This window comes from Stylophora pistillata, chromosome 2, assembly GCF_964205215.1.
Source record: "Stylophora pistillata chromosome 2, jaStyPist1.2, whole genome shotgun sequence".
NCBI lineage: Eukaryota > Metazoa > Cnidaria > Anthozoa > Scleractinia > Pocilloporidae > Stylophora > Stylophora pistillata.
Window position 1 is genome coordinate 55,281,686 of NC_142520.1, and position 24,583 is coordinate 55,306,268.

Below are 24,583 nucleotides of genomic sequence, written 5' to 3' on the forward strand. Positions count from 1 at the left end.
AATATTTAGATTAAGCTTTTATCCTCGCAGATGAGCCATAAGCAATTGCAGAAGAGAAGCCTAAAAAAAAGGAAAAAATTTACGTTTCGACGGGATTCGGACCGTGCTCCACAGATACAAGTTGGGCGCTACTAACTTGATTACAAAAATAAGAAAAACGCAACACGATCAAGTTTGCACGAGGCTGAGGGATTCTGATTTCACTAAAATTTAGAAAGTACTTAAATTCTAGAGTTGCAGAGTAAAGCGGTTTTTGTACAGAAGTGTTTTTTGATCACATACATCCACTTGGAGTTTTGTTTTGCTTACAAGTTTTGTGAGACAAACAATATAATTTATTACAATTCCCGATGAATAAATAAAGTTTGTCTTAAAATACCTAATGTGGTTTGCTCATGGTTTTATTTTTTCTCGCGGGTACTAAAAAAATATGCACCCAACGAAATTTTTATCCCAGGTGTATTCTCCAAATATGATTAAAATCTCGCCAATTCTAGTTGTCTTAATAAGAATTTTCACGAGAAGAAAGGAAAAGGTTATTATTTGTTGTTCCACGCAATTTTGACGCACGAAACTAGAAGTGAAACAATGAGAAATAACAGTTTTCAACATAGAACGTTAACAGAACCACGGGAATGAAAAGAATTACAGAAGTTAAAATAGCTCTTGATCAAAGCAAAGGGCTTTTAAACGAAACTCTACCGAATCGGAAGTATTTTGCATTATTTCCTCATTCAAGGAAATATTTTATAAGTGTGACTTCCTGCATGGCTCACGAGCGAAGAAACCACTCCGCATCACTTCTCTCCTCCCCAGGAATTTCCTGCGTAGCTCATGACGTCACACCTTGAAAAACACTTCACGCAAAGATGGCGACGGGTTCATGTCACAAGTTGAGGTTTTAGCTTTTTATAGCGCTTATGACGGCTTTGAGAGCCTGAAAAGATATTTTAAGAATGCAAGAGGCCTCCTAGGTACCAGGCAAGGACGTAATTGGGCTGGAGAATGTGACAATCCTGGGGATAATTCTTTGTTTTTCACGAGACGTTCGATTCATCAAGCGAGAGTTTTCACCGAGAGCTTCCATCAACAGAAGATTGTCGTCAAGAGAATGCGTAGCATTTTTGCTTGAAGGAACGCATGTCAGCGAAGATTAGTGGAAATAAAGTCGACTGGTGGAGTAAAATGAAAAAAATGGACCGGCAAGAGCGACTAGAAAGGACAGCGTCTATGGCAAACAACAAGGGATTGTTGAACAACCCTGGTGAAAATAATTGTTTTCTGAACTCGGCAGTTCAGGTTAGAATAACATTTTGTTTTCTGAGTAAATGTTGTATAGTTAAACGATCTGTATTCAGAGAACATTCATTCCACTTTTTGTTTTATAAGGGAAGTAGTTAGTCGCAGTTTTTTCCTTAGGAAGGAGCGTGAGTGCGCGAAATTGTGCGGACAATACAAGTTTACTCATAATAGTATTTGGTGTTATTTTTATCACATTAAAAACAGCGTTGAAAACTTGTGTGATGACCAACATGACCACTAAATGTTCGCACAGTTGGACATTTGTAGCGGTGATGTGATGTAGGGATTTTCCTCTAGCTAAAAGAGTTCTTAAGTTATCAAGATTTACAACGCTCAGTTTCCGTTTGATATACGAATTTTGAGATCAGGAGCGCACGTATTGCTTTTGTTTTCAAAGACGTGGGTTGAAAAATCTCGAGGATTCGACTATTGAAAGAAGTTAATATCTGTTGGATGTGTGATTAGGTAATGCTCTGCCGACATGAAACATTGCAATGAAGTTAGCTTTGAATTATGAACTTAATCGCCCTGTCAGCAAGGGATTCCTTTTAAGGAGTCGCGTTTTCATTTCGCATAAAGCTCTCAATGGTGCGTGAAGATGTTTTGTCAAAATGCTAAAGCGTGCTTTGTGGATGATTGAAATTATTTTTGACCGAATACAAAGGAATCTGAAAAGCTTTAGTTCCAGACCTTACTCCAAGCGTATGCATGCCGTCACAAACTAATTAATAAAAAATTTTAAAAGTTATTTTGCGCAGATTCCAGTGGTATTCTGATGCTGCAGGGTATAAAAGTGTGTGATACGAAATGGGATTTACATGCTGACTAAAGATCTTTCATCTTTGATTTGTTATCGATATCAAAAGTTGCCCTCTATGATTAATCTTCAGATAATATATTAATTTGCATTCGTGTTTTTAGAATCTTGGTGTAAAGGTCATGCGTAAGTGAACATTAATGCCAAAACAGCAAAAAACTTGGCTTTTATTCATTGAAAAGAGCTTTCTGAGATGAATGCAACTTCACGACAGCAACTTACTCAATCAAAGCACTTTAAACCTCATCATGTCTCAGCAAACCATAGCTTAGAGACATTTAAGTTGAAGAATTCATTCTCTCAATCACATTATAATGAAACAAAATATATCAAAAGAGTTTGGGCTTCAACGACTTAGGAAGGGAAGTCTACATAACTTTTGATACCAATATCACTTTTTTCCTACTGAACACAATATTTTCAAAATTTAGCCTCATGTGTAGTTAAGTGTTCCAAAGCAATATCGGGCTTCTCCATCACAGGAAATTGTTTATCTATGATCACTCAACTTTGAAAGATATAGGATAATTGAAACTTGCATTTTAATTGGTAGGAGTTATTTCTGTAATAATGTAAGCTTTTGTTGAGATTGATTTCTTATTGTCTTATGCTTTAGTTGTCTCAGTGTTCAATGAAATTTGCATAGTGCGCTATCTTTTATCGGATTATGACATATTATGACTGTCCAGTAAGCTAGGAGTGGTGAATATTTAAAGCCATGCAGGTCAGGTTTACAAATTGTGCAACACTTATTAACATAATTGTGAGAATCCTGTGATATTCGGAAACAACTCATTAAAAAAAAAGTATGTGAATTAATGAGTTGAAGAAGCATTGAGTTGTTAAATTATTTTGTACCATATTTCAAAGGCTTGCTGCTAAACAACCTTGCATTTTGATAGTATAATTTTTGCATTAGCTTACAAATTTGTGTTGTTAATTAGGCATAGAAAATTGCAGAATTTTCTAGCCACTAAGCAGAATTCTGTATCTAGATTATGCTGACCTGAGCTATCAGACGTGGAGAATATTTTCCTTTAACTTAATAATATTCTCCAGATACTAATTTTTATGATGGATTCCCTGAAATCTGGTTATCAATTTTGATGTTTTGGTTGTTTTTTTTTTTGTGTTGTTTGATTTAGCAACAAAAGAAATGTATAGCAGACTGTGTTGGGAGTTGACAGTTTGTGAGAATGAAGAGGTCAATGGATCAACTGATAATTTGACTTAAAACCTTAGCACACTAGCTACTAGACACAAACTACCTCTGAACTTCTCCTTAACACCCTGACATCAGCATGCATATTCTCCATATTGTCTTCTATACTTTTCCAGTGATACATATAAGGAGAATTTGTCAAACAATCAAGAGCTTATGTAGTTGATGATCATTTCTTCCATTCTCACAACCTCAGTGTTTGTTTCAGGTGTGATACTGATAGGAGAAATTAGATGTTAATCACTATTATAACATAACCAAAGTAAAGCGTGCACTCTGATTGGTCAATTCAGCATCCGCTATTTGCCCATGGGTGTACCCAAATGCAAAGACTGGTTTTCCATGCACGCTTGTTTTTTCTGATCATGTAAGATTTGTTAAATAAAAGAAAATTCTTTTGCCACAGTGTTCAATGAAATTTGCATAGTGCGCTATCTTTTATTGGATTATGTCATATTATGACTGTCTAGTCAGCTAGGAGTGATGAATACTTTTATAGCATCAATGTTATGTTATAAAACAAATGATGAATGATACAGTGTACACTACGTATGATGCACGATCCTCGCAGAAGATAGCGCTATTTATGCAATAGTGAAAATCAGACCTGAAAAAAATCAACAGTGTACACTATTGAGTTATTAATGCACGTGAGAGGTTTGCTAAGCACTCAAGAAGCTAGAGTCACTCTAGGCTATCACCTCGTGCGACTCATACACTTCCTTTGTACTTAGCAACCTCCTGCGTGCATCCATAACTCAATAGTGTACAACGTGGATTTTACCATTTGTTAATTATGGGTAAAGGGTAAAGGTAGTTTTGATTTATTGATACTCACTAAGTTTATCCCTGTAGGTCCTTTGGCATCTGGATGTGTTCAGGAGAAGTTTTCGAGAGATTAAAGGACATTACTGTATGGGGGAGTCATGTATATTCTGTGCTCTGGACTTAATATTCAAACAGTTCCAGTATAGCAGTAATGATGCTTTACCACCAGATGGACTGCGGGTTGCTTTAGCTGCTGCATTTAAGGTTGGTGATTTACATGTAGAATAAGGTTTTGTTGTAGGAGGGAATGCTTTGTTGCAACTTTCAGTCAGGCCTGCCGGTTCAAGCTATTTCAGATCACAAGTAAGAGTTACTTTGATTGGGAAAGGCAAGGAGGTTAAAAATTTAATTTTGTGTTGATCCAGATTACCACAAAGTATGGATAGAATCAGTATGGCAACCATCACTGGAAAATTTAAGGTCATTTCAAAGGTGTAGTGTGCTAACAACTGTATTAGAGCAATTTACAGCCTATTGAAATCTTTATGTTAGTGTCTGTTACCATTGACTCGGATCTACAGTTGTTTTGCAATGGATGCCATATGCCTCACTGGTGGATTTGATAGTTACCTAAAAGATAGAGGTGTCAGTAAGGATAAGATATATTTTGTTTGACAGAATCAGCACAGATTTCAGTTGGGAGACATGGATGATGCTGCTGAGTGCTTTGTAAGTGCCTTGTTGATTCTGGTAGTCTAAGCTTTGATAATCCATTGTGCACAATGTAGTCCAAATAGATTTAAAATTCAAATTTTAATGAAGCATTCAACTTCACATCTTCTCTAACTTGTATATCATTTCTTTTGATTCACCTTATCTTTCTGCATAACAGGAGATTACTATGCTGAGATTCTGCCTGCTTCTTTATCATTCTCAATTTCTTACTTCCTTCAGGAAAACATCCTCAGTCATATGCATGCCCTTGTAACGAAGAATGAACATGACGATGCTTGCAATGCTAAACACTGTATATCGCACCAAAAATTTGCCATGCAGGTTATTGAGCAGGTAATATATTGTAACTTGTGAACTTCCATTTGGGAATCTTTCTGCAATAGGGGGCCAGACTGCTAACATCTTGATATTTCCTGAATGGAACTTTGGGCGTGAAGCTCAGCAAGTTGGTTGGAAATTTTTGAAAAGTATCTGAAGAGTCTTTAGGCTAAGACAAAACACTGCATCATACCAGACACTAAAGTTCTTTTAACTATTTCACAATTTTTTGTTGTTATAATCAGTGGCTTCTTAAATTTTGATTTTGGCTGGCTGAGGTCAAAAAGTAGACAGTGAAAAGTGTGTAACTCCATAGTTCAACTAAATTGTCCTCTTGGCCCCATAGTGATTCAGTGAGTGAAGTATGGAAGAAATAGGATTGAGAAATTTTTTTTTTCTTATCTTTATCGGGGATTTTGATTATGCCACAAATAAAATGCTATAATCGTATTCCTGAAACTTTCACCTCTCATCTTTGTAAAAACTAAAATTTTTTGAATCATTTCTGGGATTTTCCGAGGTTAAAATATCTTTAAAACCGACATTTCAGGTTGTTTAAATGATGTCAATGTGGCAGACTGTTTAGTCTTTCAGCTTGGTGACTGCACATGGCGTTTCGTGATCATTACACGATGTTTAAACGATGTCAGCTTTACACATGGAAACCAGTCCTGAACTCCTTCTTTGATCATGAAAAAAGACTGAAAAAAGCAGTGAATTATCGAAAAAGTAGAAGTACTTGACAGACCTCAGACTACATTTCCCATGCAAGCTGACATCGTTTAAACGTCGTGTAATGATCATGAAACAACATGTGCGGTCACCAAGCTGAAAGACTAAACAATCCGCCATATTGACAACATGTGCGGTCACCAAGCTGAAAGACTAAACAGTCCGCCATATTGACAACATGTGCGGTCACCAAGCTGAAAGACTAAACAATCCGCCATATTGACAACATGTGCGGTCACCAAGCTGAAAGACTAAACAATCCGCCATATTGACAACATGTGCGGTCACCAAGCTGAAAGACTAAACAATCCGCCATATTGACAACATGTGCGGTCACCAAGCTGAAAGACTAAACAATCCGCCATATTGACAACATGTGCGGTCACCAAGCTGAAAGACTAAACAATCCGCCATATTGACAACATGTGCGGTCACCAAGCTGAAAGACTAAACAATCCGCCATATTGACAACATGTGCGGTCACCAAGCTGAAAGACTAAACAATCCGCCATATTGACAACATGTGCGGTCACCAAGCTGAAAGACTAAACAATCCGCCATATTGACAACATGTGCGGTCACCAAGCTGAAAGACTAAACAATCCGCCATATTGACAACATTTAAACAACCTTAGGAAGACCAGTAAAACTGGTTGAAATGTCCGTTTTAAAGATATTTTAACCTCGGAAAATCCCAGAAATGATTAAAAAATTTTATTTTTTAAATGCTATAGTCAGCTAAACATGAGTTTATCTCAAGTATCTTTTGTAGGTTGGTGATCCCAATGATTCTAAATTTACATTTATAGATCCTGGTTTTTTTTTTGTTTCTCTTTTAGACAATTTGTGAGTGTGGTGAGCAGTCAGAACCTTTGCCATTCTTTCAGCTTGTACATTATGTATCTGCCTCTGCACTGTGGTAGGTGGAGTTATCATCTGTTCTCATTTTTGCACTACACTGAGTTGAATCTTATTTGTTGAATGACTGAGTGTTCGTTGTTTCACTATTGGATTAAAATGGATTTGTTTTGTTTGCTTTCAGTGCTAAAGCCAGGAGATTAAAAGGATGGGATAACACAAGGCCAATTGAAAATCAATTTGGATGTCTGCTTCGTAGAGCAGGACAGGACACCAGAGAGTGCCAAGTAAGACACTAGTAACCTTGATTAACATGTAACTTCTCCCTATAAAATCCATGCATTATCCAGCAAACAGGTAGTATGAATATTCAAACTTATCAGGTAAAAGTTTTTACCTTGATTGTTCTCCAAATTCTCATACAGTAATCAATTTACAAGGAAATGTGAAGCAGGTAGAGGAAAGAATTGACAATCAGATCTGGGTTTTTTTTTTACTTGCATAATAAGACATCACGGACTCGACTATCACATTCGACGCACTTATAGAAACTGTAAAAGTAAAATAACAGTGCTTTAAGAATCAATTTTACAGAATTTTAAGAATCAATTTTACAGTTTCTATACGTGCATCGAATGTGATACTTGGGACGTGGTGTCTTATTCTGCAAGTAGTTCAAGTTATTCAAATGCATTCCTAACCTCGGCAACTAGTATTTCTTTAAGATATGGGGGTTAAATGGATAAATAAGGTAAGTCACTTTTATGTCATTTACAATTCTAATCAAATTTGTTTTCTGTTATTTCAGAGTCCAGACTGTAATGATAGAGTTCAAGTTCAACGTTTGTTATTAAATTGTCCTGATATTGGTAAGTGTAGGAAATAATTGTATGTAATTATGAAATTTACAGGTCAATGGACAAACCAGATTTAAAAAGACTCCATTGCATAAATGATAAAGGACCACTGATATACATTCATCTAAATAGTCTGCTTTCTCAGAAAATTTTGAACTTGCACTTTTTTATCACAGGCTTAGCAGTTTTTACCCATTGAGTGAGTGACTAATAACCCATTTCAAAATTTACCTTTGGCCTCTTTTTCAAATTCAAGACCTGGTGCTCATCCTTTCATATGATAGCAAGTTTTCATTCACATGTAAATGACATTCATTTTCATACACATGGTTGAGCACCAGGCCTTGTTTTGAAAAAGAGGCCAAAGATAATTCAGAAATGGCTCATTCATTGACTAGCTGATTGACTGAAACTGAATGAGCAGATGACTGATCCAGTGACTGCTTAAATGAGTGAATGACTTACTGACTGACTGATTGATTGAAAGACTTACTGACTGATTGACTGATTGAAAGACTTACTGACTGACTGATTGATGGAAAGATTTACTGACTGACTGATTGATTGAAAGACGTACTGACTGACTGATTGATTTTGAAAGACTTACTTACTGACTGACTGATTGATGTATTGAATGATCAAATGAGGTATTGACTAACTGACTGATAAATTAATTGTATTGATTGACGTTATTTGATTGATCAACTGCTGTATTACTTGCAGTGAGCGTTGGTCTTATCTGGGACTCTGAGTGTCCGGATGCTGAACATATTGCTGATGTTTTACAATGCATTGGAACAACTCTGAAGCTGTCTGATGTAAGAGCAGTTTGTTTTATAAGTGTACTCTGTTTCTCAAAAATGACATTTTCCCTTGGGCAACCTGTTCCCTGCATTAATTCCAGTTTTCAATGACTTGAAACAAAAATTGATGGTGTACAATCTGAACCTTTATCTTCAATTTTCATTTCTTTTTCTAGCTGTACCATCAAGTGTATGATGAAAAAGCCAAGGATGCCTGTCTGCAGCTGGTTGGCATAGTGACGTATTACGGCAAACACTACTCAACGTTTTTTTTCCATAGCAAGCTGCAAACTTGGATTTACTTTGATGATGCCAGAGTCAAAGAGGTGGGTGTGCAGGCTGGAAAGAAAAGCTGCAAAGGATTAATTTTTAACTTGTATTGCAAGGGTTCTTTTGATGGAACATGAAATTTTAATTAGTTGTAGTCTGAATATTGTTCTGCCTCGTGTTGTTCATGTGAAAATTTACAGAGGTCAGTTGAAGTAAAAAAAATGCACATCCTCAAGTTGTGTTGAATTTCATGTCCAGCCAGCAAGAATTTCAAATTCCAAAAACTAACCCACAACACCCAACTTAATTTACAGCTCCAAAAGTGACCATATTTTGAATCAGTGGGGATTGTCAAAAAATAACAGGGGTTGAATTAATTTTGTGATTTTGAATTTATTTGAGAGAGCAGGAATGTAATCCTGCCCACCCACCCACCCACCCCTCCCTTAATCCAATGTTACCCTTCTTATCAGTGGAGTATTGTTGGGTTGGGGGGAGGGTGGGGGCATATTTGCTCGCATCCTGACTTTGATCTTTAACCTGTATGTTAGAAGATGCAAGAGATAATTTGAGATTAATCAACCATTTACTCCTCAAGATCTAATTGTAAATTCTCCCCGCAGGCTACTACATATTTCCTTGTAAATTAGGTATGAGAGTTTGGTGTCAGATCAGGATAACTTCTCCCTGATAAGTTTGAGTATTCTCATTACCTGTTTGCTGGATAATGTATGGAAATCATAGGGAGAAGATAGTGGTTAATCACTTAATCACTTGTGGGAGTTAAAGGTCAATATTTTGCTTCAGATCGGCTCTGATTGGCTGGTTATGATGGAGAAATGCCGCCTGTGTCACTATCAGCCCCTTCTACTTCTCTATGCCAACCCTGCTGGGACACCTGTGAATCCTGATTCAGCACCGAAGGTACGAACCCTCATCAATGGCACAGTTCACGAGAAGGGAAGTGAAGGGAAACTGTGGGTGAAAAGTCTTGATACAGAAAGAGGGATAGCCGATGGTGTAAGTGACAGCGAAAAGAGCCCTGTTATGTTCAAAAAATCCAAATCACGCCAAAAACCAAAACTAGATAAGAAGTCACTGTTCAGGTCAAAGAAGAGTCTTTCATCCGGAGACCTGTCCAATCCTAAGAAAGAGTTATCACGGTCGCCAAGTAACGCGTCAGACAGCACAGCCAGTAGTCCTGGGAAGGAGAGGCAAAGGCCGAGCTTCAAAAGGATTGGAACAGCCATCATGAGCGCAGTGAACCCGGCTCTTGCAGTGTCGCACTTGAAGCAGAATAAGAAGAAAGGTTCTCAAAAATGCCGACGTTCCTCAACTGGGTCTAGTGAGTCTAGCGGCGACCCTGATCTTATAGATTTGAGGTAGGTAGCACTGTGCAATATAGAAGATCAAAGCGTGGATTTTTAGGTGAAGTTCTCTGTGTTCTCTGGTCGTGTGTGTCGTGGTGTCAGCATCTGTTGGGGTTACGCTCTCAATTTTGTGTGAAAGAGCAGAAACGCAACTGCTCTTGTAACAGAATTAGCAAATTTTCAGCTCTGTTGCAATCATCAGGGACCTTAAGTAAACCAAACCACGACGTAACGGTAACGAGGACGTGGTAAAAGAAGAGATCTAATTGGCAGAATAATAGGCCAGCACGTTCATTTTAAACCTGTTTACATTTCTTCGCCAACCTCTGCCCAACAACAACGAGAAATCAGCAAAATTTACGTTGTCCGAGAACGAAAACCTCGACGGCCAATTATTTAAGTTGAATTAGGAACTCAGCGCTGCTCACATACGTGATGTTGAGGTTGTGGTGTGATGCCGTAAGAGACAGTAAACACATGCAGCCATTCGCGAAATTCTTACTATCGATTTCAACTCATTTTTTTTAATCGACTTTTTCTTCGCCGTTTTAGTCCGTGACCGCTTAAGGTCCCTTATGTCTTAATTTAAGTTTTCATGTCTCTGTACTTCAAGCGTAAAACAGTGAAATGATAGTGGCTCACTGATCTTCTCCCTTTAGTCCCAAGCATGAAGAGGCGAAAATGGAAATCATGAAACTTTACGAACAATCCAAAGCGCTGCACTCTGCTCAAGTCAGAGCGATGTATAATGACAGTGGAATTAGCTCTACACCTTCCTCAGCAGGGGGGTCAGTTAGCTCAACTGATACCAACCACGGGGGTAGTGATGAGGACCTCATCGATTTTAACCAGTCATGGCGTCACTCTCAGTACGATAACTGGCCCCCGCGCCCAGGTAAAAGAAAGCGCATGCGTATATTGTAGGCATCGTCAATACTTTTTGGATGAATTTGAAAATGAGGTTTTTACTTTGAAAACTCACGAACGAAAACTCTCGTCCACAGCGGAAAACAAGGGTACGAGATTGTGGGTAGAAATGTTTGTTCGCGTCCTTGACACGCAGCTGGGACACGCAAGGACACGTACTCGTGTGTGGAAAGCGGAACTCTTGTTTTCACTTCTGCCAACAATCTCACGGGGGGGGGAGTTATTTTTTCGCGCCCCTCCCCTGTCTTGTGTGTCCATTTAAGTTCCAATACAGAAAGCAGCGACGTTAACTTTTTTGAAAGGTTTCGTGTTCGTGTGAATCGTGAAAGTTAAGTTGCCTTTTCCAAGTCTTTCGGTTTTTAAAAAAGAGCGTTTTCATGGCGTTGTTTTGTTTGCAAACCAAGATTTACCCCGTAGAGTGGGAAGTTTTGTTTAGAGAGGAAAGACTTGTTGAACGAATCAGAATTGAACGCATCGTCGCGAAAATTAAGTGAACCCGATGAAAAAGATGGCATATCTACATAGGAGAAAAGTTCTGTTACTTTGCTAACATTTTGTCTAATTGATTTACTCAGCTGATCCTATTGATCGTATCGACAACCTCATTCAACAAGGAGAGCTGTACCTCCAGGCATCACAGGACTGGGAGAATCAAAAGGATTTCGTCAAAGCTTTTGATTACTGCAGCCAGGCAGCTAGTGAGTAGTGTTTTAGTTCGGACTGAGCATTTATCTATTTACGTGAACAAGGCAATGAACGGAATGGATCGTTGGGTGGGGCAGAGCGAATTTCACAAGTCAAGGGAAATATCCGTGCAAGAGAACATTTTGCCGATAAACTTTATGAAGCGCGTGAGAGAGATTTTGTTACTAAAAATTAAAGAAATTTCTTCATTAAAAATTCGAACGAAGATATCACGAGACCTCTTCATCACAGCCTTAATGGTTCATTCCCACCTAGGGCAATACGACCAACCTTAAGTGGGTTTGGTGTGCAAGGTTCATTGTAACTATTCAAGTTATGATAATTGTTTTATCATGACAGATAATTATGATAATCACTTTACTTTGCTTATATGATGTAAATAATTTTTGGCTTAGCAAATTCGTGATAATTATTTACTCATGACAGATAGCTATAATTGTCACTTTTCTTTGCTGTTAAGTTGCTATGATTATTTGGCCAAGGCATAGTTAATTTATGATTATTATGTTTCTTTACCTCAGCTAAGTTTCGAATGGTTACAGAGGATAATAATGCGGACCTAAACAGGAAGAACTACGCTCAAGTGAAGCGCCACAATTGCCAGGCACGGGCCAGAAATCTGGGCCGCGTTTTGCAATCCGGTCCTATAACGGACAGTGGAACTGCTTCTGTCAGGTAAACACAATTTTAGCAAGAAACAAGGTAGATCTTACTATTATGCCGGAGAAGTGGCACGCACGCACATACGCAGCTAGGACACGCAAGGACACGTACTCGTGCGTGAGAAGCGGAACTCTTTTTTTTATTAGAATTTTTGGCATCGTGTGTCGCATTGAAGAATTATCGGAGTTGTATGATGGATGTCACTTCCTTAGCCGGCAGAACAGACGTAATTTTGCGCAGTCAAATGGACTCGCAAGACAGGGTAGGGGCGCGAAAAACATAACTCCCCCCGTGCGTGAGTTGTGCATCGTGTTTGCCTTGTGTTCGCCTCCGTACGCCTCAATAACGCCAAAAACATCACCTTTATACTGCAAGGTTTCAATTCCTTGAACTGAGTACAACCTCGAGAATAAAAACCAGCAGAAGTAGCCCCTCGCTTTAAATATTCCGCAGCGATGCGTCCTTGCGAAATGCAAACCTTCGCGATATGCGCAGTTAAGAAACAGAAAAATCCCCCCCCCCTGGCTTCTGCTTAACCCTTAAGCTGCCAGAGGTGATTAACATGTTCTTTCTCCTTGCGATTCCAATGTGTTATCTTACAAATAGGTCACCTGAACAGACAAGCATATTAGCAAGAGGGTGTCGTATTGATCTTAAACCAATTCTCTCGTCTGATTTCCAGGGAAATGTATAGAAATCAGAAGGGAAGATTACTGATTGCTGTAGTCGAAATCCACAACCAAACGAGATTCGCACTTTTACTAGCGATTCGCTAAAGGCAAATGTACATAAATGAGTTAAATAAACAGAACAGGAAAGAAAAACGAAGTACAGATAAAACATGCAAAATGACGGACAAAATAACGAAACTTATAAGATTATGTGGCGACTACGACGACCAAAACATAATAACAACGGCGACAAGAAAACTACGGTAGAAGAAGCTATGCCAATCAATAGAAACAATGCATAAAAAATGAACACGAAAATATGAAATGTGACGTAACCAAAAATGACTGGCGAACCCAATAAAATAACAAATATGCACGAAACAACCGAAAACGGAAAACAATGTCCAAAAGGCGTTAAATTGTAACCGAAGGTGAGGCGTCGTGACTACAATTGCATCTTGGGAATGAAAGGGTGAAGTGATCTTCCTCCGCAGTATTCCTAACATTGCAGACAAACAGTTAAACTTTCCGCTATCAATGAATGTCACACACTCAAAATTCTTTGTGTACCAGTAACCGCTGGTGATGCTCTTCCTTTTTCTTTCAGTCTTTCAAGGCAAAAAGAGGAAGAACTCTTACGCCAGCAGAGACAGAGGGAATCTTACATGATCAGGCAACAACAACAACAACAACAACAACAACAACAACAACAACAACAGATGCCTCAGCAGCGACAACCGCCACCAGTACAATACGTATGTAGTCAGCGGATCTGTTACTCTATTTCTACGAGTTTATACAAAACTCTACGAAAATCATTTCTTTTCGCTTAAATTGCATGTAGTTTCTTTTTCTGTGGTAAAACATACAGTTGCGGTTATCGTCTTTATTTCGTTCTTTTTTTTTTTTTTTCGCCTCCGAGAGACCTAGTGACAACTGTTCCGGTTGTACCCACCCATCCCAACCCCCTTCCACACCCCCTTCCACACCCTATCAGGGGAACTCAGAGACTGAACAAGACAAATTTTTAAAGATTCGAATATCAAAGTAGTTTTTCATCATTCAATTTCTTCTTTACAGATGTCTGTCCAGCGAAGGGATCTACCTGCTAGAGAATACTCCGCCCCTCAAGTTACAGCTCGCAGGGTTCAAGAAGTACCCGTGTCCTCCAGTAACGGGAGTTACGTGGATTCAAGATTTAACCGAAGAGACAACTGGGAAGAACAAAACACCACCAGTCTACCCTTGAAAGTAAAACCGAGGCCAACTGTGTATTCAAGTGGACATTATGTAAGCAAACCTCAAGGGAACAAAACCGGCGCCAGTGGAATGGGGCCGAGAGTTTGCTCACAGCAAATTAAACCAGACCATATGTGCTATAATCCTGTCCATTACGAACGAGAAAGAGAAAGTGAAATTGCTGCTCGAATTCAGAACATTGATATTCGCACTCCGAGTCCGGAGCCGAGAACGGATTATACTAAGGTTATTCCAGTCGGCGAGAACAAGACGAAGACTTCCGAAAACCGCCGACCTTCGTCTCTGACCAGACGAGTGTCGAGTTCGATTTACATTTCACCGTCGAATCCGTCGAATTCAAGAGCTCCCACGTTTGATTCTTACGACCCGAAGATTTACCGAAGTAGCGACAATCCAAAAGCTCCACCGAGTGTAACAATTTCCGGCCCAAGACCCAAAGTATCTTACGTGGGAAATTCAGCTCAGAACTCACGGCTGACAACTCGCGATCGTTCTCCATCGCCCGCGCGCTCTGTGGATGGGACGGAAAGTGCTTACCGAGTTCGCGGTTCTTATGGTCAGCGGCCTGCCCACTATGTACCTGCTCCTCCTTACAATCCATCACATCAGCGTGAACACCAGAAAAGTTATTCCACATCATCTTTATCAAGACCGTGTTACCCATCAGGTTCGACCGACGATTCATACACGAACAGTTCTCGTGGCCTCCGGCAAGTTCCTGCACGAATCATCACTGATCGGCCAGTTTGCGAAAGATGCCGATGCGTTCCGATTGAGAGGCGACAACGAGTCTGCGCTGGTTGTGACCAGGAGCTGATCCAAATCCACTCCAAAACAGCTAGACTCTATTGAGGCCTATTGTTACACGGGAGGAGAGAGACGTGCAACATCATGCCGTGGGTGCCATGGAGGCTTGGTTTTACCATGGTTTGTTTTGTTGTTGAACAAAAAGAAAAAACTCCAAAAATGTAAAAATATTTATTCTGTAACCTTAAAAAACACAGCACCATTCAATGTGTTGTCTGTACAGTTTCTCCTCACGGCTTGTAGCTAATTATGAAATGCGGTATAGGAAATGAGGGAAAGGCCCATTAAAGCGGAATTAAAACTTGGAATTTATTGAGAAAACATTCGTCAAGGAAGTTTTAGAATGATGTACCTCCCAAGCGAGGAGATTTATTTCACCTATTTCAGGATTATGAAGGCTACGTACGGCTCATGTATTATCACCGAATAGTACCAGAGTTCTCTATTTTTTTTAATAATTTATATATAAATTAGAGACGAAATCCTTTTCGTTTGTCTGGGTAGGTCGTTAGTTATGGAACGGTATTGGGATCTATTCTTGAGAATGAGTACAACGAAAAGTTATTGGAAAATCTTGGCGCAATCTTTGTTTATAAAGCGGAAGATTGATTCTAGAGAAAGTAAGCGCGTTTTTTCGTGTAGATTTCGCCCTCAAATGCGAGGGAAGCCAACGTTGTAATTGTACGGTGTTTGTATATTATCACTACAGTAGTGCAAGAGTTGTTAATAAATTTAACGAGGAATTTAAAGATGAGATTTAATTATTTTAAGGGGCCGCTTTAAGGGTACAGGATCGTGTGCTGTTTTGGTCTCTACCGTTTTTTGAGTCAATTAATACCTTGAGTTTAAAGAGTGACTAGCATCCACTTTGTCATTACAGTATCGTACTCGACTCAAACATAAAGGTCGCCAGACTTCGAAAATATCACGCACTTTCTCTATTCAGGACCACTACAGTCCGCCAGCAATTTTTGAGAAAGTCAGCAGAACAGCGAACCCCCTCGATTTCAGATCAGGATATACTAGTCTTTTAAGGATGGGTCATTCATGTTGCTAAGGGACGAAAAGAGGTACAACCGCTGACTTAGTATGTTACATCGTCGACTGTTTCCATTACGTTCGCGTTCTACACTATTGGAGTGATACAGATATCAGAGTGTACAGCGGCTTTTCCTGGAATTCCATCACGTTGTATGTGAGGGTGTTCAATCCGTCCGCATCGATATGCGCCTCACTTCTACGAAGTTCCTCATGCCTGTTTTAAAAAAGAACATACCTGTAACAATCCCGAAGTGAAGTTCAAATTACGAATTCTTGTGTACGATTTCCATTCCTTTACTTCAAAATTTATTTTGGACAAAGGAATTTCATTTCTCAGTTGAGAGGTCAAAGGAATTTGGGATCAAAGTGCGGAGTGCGGAGTCTAAAAAAAATTAAAAAAAAAAATTAAAAGACTAATTAAATACATAGATAAACTAGAAATAGAAATTTAAGAAATAAAGATAATAATTATTAAAAAATTCACGCCGCCTGAAGTGCACTGTGCATATGGTATATCAAACTCAAGATTTTCACAGTTGGCAGTTCACCGTTTACGGAAAAAAAAGAGTAAAGAACAGTCCAGTTTTGACCATGTCTAGAAAACGGAGAAATTACACCTTCGGTTTTGCTGGAAAGCCGCACTGCCTCCAAACAATCTCAAGCTTTGCTTTCCAAAAATAAACTGTCCGTGTGAATTAACCCTTGAACCATTCTCACAACTTGTCAACTGCGCGTCCTAAAGTTCTCGCAAAGCTCAAACTAAAACCTTGAAAGATATTCAGCGCTGAAAAATAGAAAGATGAAAAAAGTAGATTGACAAATAGAGAAGCAAGTCAATACGCAGGTAAAGTTACACTTTGAGAAATCAAATTATAAAAATAAAATGTATTCCCAAAAAAGCCATTTAACTGCACAGGGTTGCTTGTCTCGTCAATTCCACGTGCAACTACCGTGACTGCGGCATGTATTTTTTTTCTGGTAGAATCTAATATCTTCTCTGGAAGAAACTTACTGATTTCAAGCTGGAAATAAAGTTAAGTTGATACACAGTACTTGAAGGCTTTTAACGTAAAACAGAGTAAAAAAAAAGCACTTTTTCCCGATTTTTTCGCACACCGTTTTCCGAGCTATGACTCAACTAACCGAACGCATGGAAAAGAGGCTGAGGGATAAGGTGTCTCCTTTGGCCAAGGCATTCAATCAATTGACATGGAAAGGCATGTGACGGGGATAAACGTACTTAAAATAATCCTTTAAAGCTGGTGATAAGTGGTAAAAGTAACTGCTAACTATGAAAATCTTGAGTTTAATATACCATATGAAGTCCACTTCAGGGGGCGTGAATTTTTTTAATAACTATTATTTTTGTTTCTTAAATTTCTATTTCTATTGTATTTATGTTTTTAATTATTCTTTTAATTGTTTCATTTTATTTTTTATTTTTTTCATTTTTTTTTAGACTCCGCACTCCGCGTTTTCGGAACTGCCCTGTTGTTGTTCCAACAAACCTGCAGCGGCATTTCAGCCAATCAGATCCAACCAAAACTTAGGTGCAACTTGATTGGCCACACAGTTCTCATCGGTTACTTCTGAGAAGTATTCTGTGTTATGATTGGTTATTGTTTTTTGAATTTGTTTTTTTCAACAATCAGTCATTTGAGAGATTTCGAGAGAGAGGTCTAGATAGGGTTTTCAACACACTTATTCATTCCACTTCCACGCCTTTTTCCACATCAGAACGCGAAAATATGCCACGGTGTTACGTTGGAGAACAGGGAAAAATACTGACGGAAAGCTGAGCGCATTTATTGTTTTGTTAGAGGGGGTACGTTTCTAAAGAAATTGTGGTACTGCGTCGGTGAAGGTAACAAGGTAATCTGGTTTTATGAACTGAGTTCATAATGTAAATCGCCCTCTGTGAGGAGTTTAAAAGCTGACGTTTCTAGCGTGAGCCCGGTTAGTCTGATAAAAAATACACTCCAATGGTTTCGGTTGTGTTGTGCTAGTCTTTCACGCTGTAATAAATTCGATGTTCAGCAATATCGAGGGATGTATTTCCAAACCTACATGCCAAAATACTAGTAATGAAAGAAAAGGTCAATTAAAAATCCCTTGTTCAATAGTTTAACATATAATACGAGCAGACATTTTTCGAATTGCTCGTATTTTTCCTCGCTAATACGGGGCTCGCAAGAAATACTACGTAGCTCGCAAAGTATCTGCGCGTATAATATGTTAAAGCATGGAATAAGGTGTATTTATTTCTACCTTAGAGGATTTTCTTGTTCTTCTGTGTGTGTATGATCCAGCATGGTGTATCGACCAATCATATGAGCCGGCCGAGTGAAACTCAGGCGCCTTTCTGTGATTCTGAACATTGAAGCAAGTTTAAAAACTTTAAATACAGGGTGGTAAAGGTAGATTGTCTTAAGGTTAGAGATTTTCACCACTCTTACAATATAAAACGCTTTCAGAGAGATGCTAAGACGATAAAGGGAAGGGACGCAAAAGTATGGTATGGTTGTCTCATGAATAGTTTCGCAAGTGTGTCTCGCATCCCAAATTCACAAAAGTACTCGATTAAACTTATCTGGTTTAGAGGGAATGAAGTCACGCGAGTTTCCGAACTTCGTGTACTGTTATAAATTCTGGAATCTTAATCGCCTGAAGCGAATGCGCTAAAAGGTAATACCTTGTAATTTGTAATTAAACGGTGAGTGAATTACTCGCATTCAGAACGTGAATTTCTCGTTCATGCTTCGATTGACACAATTCTCATTTAAAAGTACTTACACCTTTTCTATCCCTCACTGATATGATATTGCAACTTGGCAACAGAAGAGTGAAATGATTTTGACAAACATGGAACGGTCAACCTGGTTCCCAGGGTCCTTTCGCTTCTTCATTTCTCGAAGGAGAAGAGGAGAGACACTGGGAACAAAGTTGCTCGACGGTGCTTTGAATCTGACGTTCTTTGACATGACGTAGAATTAAGACTAGTAGTGACGTCACTACACCTTAACCTGACAACTCAACAACGTGTTATCTATGTTATTTAAATATTTTCTTTTCCCTTTTTTTTTTTCTCTTTTTACAAACCTGACATACAAATCATCATCCTCTCCGCCCCAACCCCAGAAGCGGTTTGGAAATCCATTGATGTGGCGGTAATGCTCGACCCAGAAACCTTCAACACCACCAAACAAGGTCTCGTACTTTAATCTGTGTTGGCAAAAGTAAACAGACTTCAACCTTGGGCAAAACTTAATACAGAAACCTCAAACCTTCCAAAACAGCAGAATCTCAAATCCGAAAAACCCGAATAACGTCGTGCCTTTGTCTCGTATCTGTCTAAATCACGGGCGGCTTAGATATTAGTTTTACATCTCTGACCATGTGATTGATCAAGAATTCGTCAAATTTTTCAGCATTTTCTTTAAATTATCATTGGCATCTTGTGATGTTTGATTTTAAATCTGTTTGGCTGTGGTATTACTCTGATCAAAGCTCTGTGAAGTACTAGCTATTAGCCCGCTCATGCTTGCGGGCGGTAGTTTGTGATTCAACGCGGCAAATATTAAGTCGCCATATTGGACGGGTGGAAGATCTGAGACTCACGGTGGAGACGAGTGACTAAGCTCTCGTCCCAAATCTTCCACCCGTCCAATATGGCGACCGAATATTTGCCACTACTGCTTGCATGCAGGCTAACTAACCGGAAGACTATATACAACAAACCGCCGCCTGGTTAGCTCAATTGGGAGAGCGCCGGACTGCTGTGCGGGAGGTCGAGAGTTCAATACCGGCCGGACCAACACTCAGGGTCTTAAAATTAATTGAGAAGAATATGCTTCCTTTCTTTAATATCAAGAAATGGTTAGATATTCTAGTCTTCTCGGATAGGGACGAATAAATGGAGGTCTCGTCTCCACATCAGGAGTTTAGTCTTGCCTACCTAGTAACCTGCTTTATCAAATAAAATATCCTGCAGGGTTGGGATAGAAGACCTTAATTTCTCACGCACGAGATTACTGTGTGATGGATGTCCTCCCTGGGGTGGGTTGCGTGGGTTGGGTGGGTAGGTGAAATCGCTACGGACTAAACACGGCTGCCAGAGGCGCCTGTCTGATTTCAACCTTAAAATTGTAACTAAACACATATGTTGTTTAGAGAAATAGAGACCTTTCCCTTTACTTTTAACAAAAACCTGAAAACCAAATTTAAAAAAAAATAAATAAAAAATTTTTTGTTATGAATACTAACATGTAGTCCATGCGGCTTACAGCAGTGGACATGTGACGCGGAGAGGAAGGACAGCTGTAGTCATTCCTAGCATCCTCTGGGATGAGATCCACATCATGGAATATTACGCATGTGAAGTTACCGACCTTCATTGCTTCACTAAACCCAACATTCATTAGCATTCCACGATTGAAGCGCTCGTTGTCGGCCTGGAAAATAACCACATGTTAGTCCTTGGCTGAATCAGGGTATGCGTTTTGTGTGGAAAGCACGACGAAACCTCACCTACTTTGGGATGGGTTGGCCGGGTGAGGCGAATAACGAGTAACTGGAAAGCTTCTTCGTTCATGTCGCAGGAAATTCCATGCGAGGACTTGGAAATGAGGGGTTGAGTCGCGAAAGAGACTAAACTTGAGACACCGGTTAAAATTAGCCTGCGTGCAGCCGAACGAAAACCCCAGTTTTATTCGTCTGCGAATCAGCGACAAATAACTAAGTACCGAGATTCGAGTACTTAGTTTCGATTGGTTGTTCCTTACGAGGGCGCTCATTGGCTGAAAATCACTCGCACCAGGTTGCCTCATATGCCATGTTTATTTTCCCGGGCAAGTCTAAGCACGAGCGCTCGAATGTTTTAATGGAACGCGTACGTATAGTTTGTTCGAAGAATAATATAAATCACCAGGAAAGATATCTAGTAAAAGGGAGAGGTAAATTCAATGTAGCTCAAGAACTATGGAGTCTCAAATTCACTCGCGAAAATCCTTGCGAGCACATTTGCAAGTCATGCCTGGCTTTGTTGAAAAAGCGAAGAGAACTTGCAATTGTCGAGAACCTACCTAAATTGAGAAGGAGTTACAAGAATTGTTTGATAGGCCAGCTTCTACTATCAGTGAACATCCTGAACTAAAGAGAAGTGGTCCTACCGTGACAAACGAGGGTTCAACACCGAAGATGAGACGCTTGGATGATGAACAAGTACCTTCGACACCTCGCCCGAACGAGCAGTTAAATTCACAACAATCGCGGTACTCTGCCAAAGAACCAGTTGAGCTACCATCAATAGCTGCAATTGATAATTCTACACCAAATAAGAGCCATTTTTAGGAAGAATGTACCTCAATCTTAACGTCAACACCTCAAGCGAAGGGATATTCCAGCGTGTCTTCGAGACAAAATGCAGAACGAAGTACTGATATTAGTACCCAGATCTCCATACGCCAGAACAAGATATTTGTCGCTAATTCGCAGACGAATAAAACCGGGTTTTCGTTCGGCTGCACGTAGGCTAGTTAAAATATATTTGCCCGCCTCACCACCTCCCTTTCCCTCCCCTCCCCCCCTTCTTACCCCGGTCACCTGTTCTATAATGAAGATTCTGTACTCTAACATTTGCCATCGGAGATACTTGTGCATATGTCTTATGAATATGTTAAGGTGCTCTTGTCTGTCTCTGAAGGGAACAACTATGGCTACCTGAAAAATGAGATAAATCTTGAATTAAAGTAGTTTCATTTTACGCCTATGAACTGCGAGGTTACACCGTTACAGCCTCATTGTTAGATCGTTCGATTATTCAATCCTTCAAGGACTCACTCTTGTATTCCGTTCTTTCGTTTGCTTGGACTTTTCGTTCATTCGTTCATTCATTCATTCGTTCATTCGTTCATTCATTCATTAATTAATTCATTCGCTCATTCGTTCATTCATTCATTCTTTCATTCGTTCGTTCATTCATTCGTTCATTCATTCGTTCATTCATTCATTCGTTCATTCATTCGTTCATTCATTCGTTCATTCATTCGTTCATTCATTCATTCGTTCACTCGCTCATTCGTTCGTTCGTTCGTTCATTCATTCATTCGTTCATTCATTCATTCATTCGCTCATTCGTTCATTCATCCATTCGTTCATTCGTTGGGGGCTGACCTCGCTGGGACTTCGAGTCCTTACGTTAGTCCCTCATTTAGTACCGTTTTTTATTCTTTTAATCATTTTTCTTTGTCACTAAATAGAAGTTACTAAAATTAATATAAATAAATAAATTCGTTCATTCGCTCACTCGTTCATTTTTTCATTTGTTCCTTTGTTTGCTGCCTAGGTAATTTAATCACATTGTAACCTTTTTCCTGGGTACACAGTCAGGTTTCCACTGTCCACCTTTCTGCACAAAATCTACCTCACGTTCCACTTCCTCGAGCTTCAATGAATTGTTGTAAACCGCCAACAAACCAACTGAAAATAAAGATTGTTTTTCCAAAATCAAAATAAAGCTGGGGGCCCAATAGGTCTTTGAATATGTCCAGGTAGATATGATATTCGATGACGATTTCTCTTCCACCCTCTTTCGCCTTCCGCCGGGGGTTTCCCTTCCGCAATTACGCGAGTTCTCAAGGTAGATAATAAAGAAATAGATGATACATTTTGCTTCAGAAATCAGATTATTCTATCTCTGTTATCAAAAGTTACACGAACAGTTACTTCTTACCGCGTTTCGATGTCTAAAAGAATGACATCATCGGTCGAAAATAAGCCTCCGTGATGTGCTAAATACTTAACTGTTTAAGCCGCCATATTAAAAACTCCTAGGTAAACTTAGTCGCTTATCTACAATGGCAGGAAAAAAAATTTTCTAGGTGAAAATTGCCTTATCATGCCACTCCTAATTGTTAAAGAGAAGACGAAACCCATAGTCCCTTGTTAAAAGGGATTGGGTCTTTGTTGAGTCGAAGGTGACTGGCTAGGCTAGGCTCCTAAGCAGTAATGATTCAATATGGCGGTGTCTGTAATAGAATGTTTAGCGCATTTCGAGTCAATTTTATAACGGTCAGGTTACACTTTTAAATTCCAAAATACAATCTGTTTAATAGTATTATAATTGTGTTCATACTTTTTAGAAGTGGCTTTTTAGAAGTGGCAGTGAGAATCATTCGGTTTCAAAGTCACAGTTCTCAGTCCTGACGATGATGGAAAGTTAATCAAGTAGATTCTCCGAACGCGATTAGAAAAAAATTTTTTGTGTTTAGACGCATGGATAATAAATGAGGAGTATCGGTTCAAATTTGTTCGAAAACTAAATTCTTTCCAGGCTTCTTTAATTGCAGCTCATCTGCGGACTATTTATCTTCGTTGATTTTTTTTGACTCACCTGAATTTAAGTGACTAGTTGGACACGGTGTACCCCTTTCAACATCAAACTCCGCATCCATTTTCTCCATCAACTTTGTCAAAGAAATTCCGTTTGGATTGACTCGAGGGAGAACTTCCTTTGAAACATCGCTTGCCATCATAATACGGGCTTTGTTTATAGGAATACCCAGTCCTTCGAGAAATGAAAGAAGGCTACTTGTCTTCACAGTATTTTCCTCTCTGCCTCTAACTTCTTCTGGCGCTTTTTCGTCTTTCATCGAAAGTTCTGGTATCAGAGAAGAATTGAAACTGTCATTTATCTTTGTTCTAGATCCAAAATTAAACGACGTTTCGGGTGTAAGGTCCCTTTCATCGCTTTTTGACGGTTCTTCTTCAAAATAAATTTTCACCACTGGCAGATGTGGTGAATGCCCGATTAAGAGAACATAAAGAAGAAAATATAGCACTATTCCTGAGATCAAAACTAAATTGAAAACTTTGAAAGTGGACATTTTAGGAAAAGGGGTTGCGTTACGTCAAATGAAGTCATCGATAAAACAAGAGATCCCCTGGTTACGCCAAATGGGTGGAAAGAATGTTTGAATGAAATAAAACCATGAAAAAAAAAAAAAAAAAAATTATAAAGATGAATCAAATTGTTATAAATCTACAAAGGCTTTGACCACTATCTGAACAAAACCGCCCTGAGTCGGATAATAAGAGGGAGAGGGACTCGCCGCGTTGTTGATAAAAAAGGGTGTACTTTGGTATGGGGGAAAAGTCCACGAGGAGTCTGACATGAGAAATTCCATGAGAAATGTTGTATAAGTATACAATATTTACCCCGGAAAGCGAGGCGGCCTCTTTAGCTCAGTGGTTAGAGCACTGGTCTTGTAAACCAGGGGTCGAGAGTTCAAATCTCTCAAGGGGCTAGCATGTTACATTTTATCAATTTTATATTGCTTACCTTCTTATCTTGGGTTTTTTTGTTTTTTCCTTTTTTTTTCTTTTTCTATTACAGTTTTTTTCCTGAATGCTTGTTTAAATACTCGGTTTTATGAATCCAACTTTTTTCATGTAAATTTC

At 39.2% G+C, this 24,583-nt stretch overlaps 2 protein-coding genes and 1 non-coding gene across 5 annotated transcripts; 2 read left to right on the forward strand and 1 right to left on the reverse strand.

Annotated features, from left to right (window-relative positions):
• Positions 1-838: 838 nt before the first annotated feature.
• On the forward strand, positions 839-15,834 carry LOC111344174 (uncharacterized). The gene is made up of 15 exons (XM_088748496.1): positions 839-1,299; positions 4,197-4,373; positions 4,788-4,838; positions 5,064-5,177; positions 6,734-6,813; positions 6,937-7,039; positions 7,561-7,621; positions 8,333-8,427; positions 8,589-8,738; positions 9,490-10,064; positions 10,712-10,947; positions 11,555-11,677; positions 12,206-12,359; positions 13,626-13,773; positions 14,099-15,834. Exons 1-15 carry the CDS (start codon positions 1,141-1,143, stop codon positions 15,128-15,130), a joined length of 3,258 nt encoding a protein of 1,085 aa, XP_088604622.1. The 5' UTR covers positions 839-1,140; the 3' UTR covers positions 15,131-15,834.
• Positions 15,238-24,432, reverse strand: LOC111344175 (beta-1,4-galactosyltransferase 5). 3 transcript variants are annotated; one of them, XM_022951383.2, is made up of 7 exons: positions 23,517-24,432; positions 22,491-22,603; positions 21,719-21,844; positions 20,390-20,577; positions 19,226-19,348; positions 18,395-18,496; positions 15,238-16,340 (listed from the first exon to the last, which is right to left on the reverse strand). In XM_022951383.2, the coding sequence occupies exons 1-7, from the start codon at positions 24,007-24,009 to the stop codon at positions 16,217-16,219; spliced, it is 1,269 nt and encodes a 422-aa protein (XP_022807118.2). In that variant the 5' UTR covers positions 24,010-24,432; the 3' UTR covers positions 15,238-16,216. The 3 variants fall into 3 exon arrangements, with proteins under 3 accessions (XP_022807118.2, XP_022807119.2, XP_088604624.1); XM_022951384.2 differs by having other exon boundaries at positions 21,728-21,844; positions 23,517-24,426; XM_088748498.1 differs by lacking the exon at positions 21,719-21,844 and having other exon boundaries at positions 23,517-24,427.
• Trnat-ugu (transfer RNA threonine (anticodon UGU)) lies at positions 24,357-24,429 on the forward strand. Its single transcript has one exon. It is a non-coding gene; the product is annotated as a tRNA-Thr (tRNA).
• Positions 24,433-24,583: the final 151 nt, after the last annotated feature.

What these genes read in the sequence shown, in the direction of transcription:
- LOC111344175 (XM_022951383.2), bottom strand. Translation starts at nt 24,009, where the DNA reads ATGTCCACTTTCAAAGTTTTCAATTTAGTTTTGATCTCAGGAATAGTG. An exon ending in AACTAGTCACTTAAATTCAG is followed by an intron (nt 22,604 to 23,516) that starts GTGAGTCAAAAA and finishes CTTTATTTTCAG; the next exon opens with TTGGTTTGTTGGCGGTTTAC. An exon ending in GATGATGATTTGTATGTCAG is followed by an intron (nt 18,497 to 19,225) that starts GTTTGTAAAAAG and finishes TTCAATGTTCAG; the next exon opens with AATCACAGAAAGGCGCCTGA.
- LOC111344174 (XM_088748496.1), top strand. Translation starts at nt 1,141, where the DNA reads ATGTCAGCGAAGATTAGTGGAAATAAAGTCGACTGGTGGAGTAAAATG. An exon ending in ATGATGCCAGAGTCAAAGAG is followed by an intron (nt 8,739 to 9,489) that starts GTGGGTGTGCAG and finishes ATTTTGCTTCAG; the next exon opens with ATCGGCTCTGATTGGCTGGT. An exon ending in TAACTGGCCCCCGCGCCCAG is followed by an intron (nt 10,948 to 11,554) that starts GTAAAAGAAAGC and finishes TGATTTACTCAG; the next exon opens with CTGATCCTATTGATCGTATC.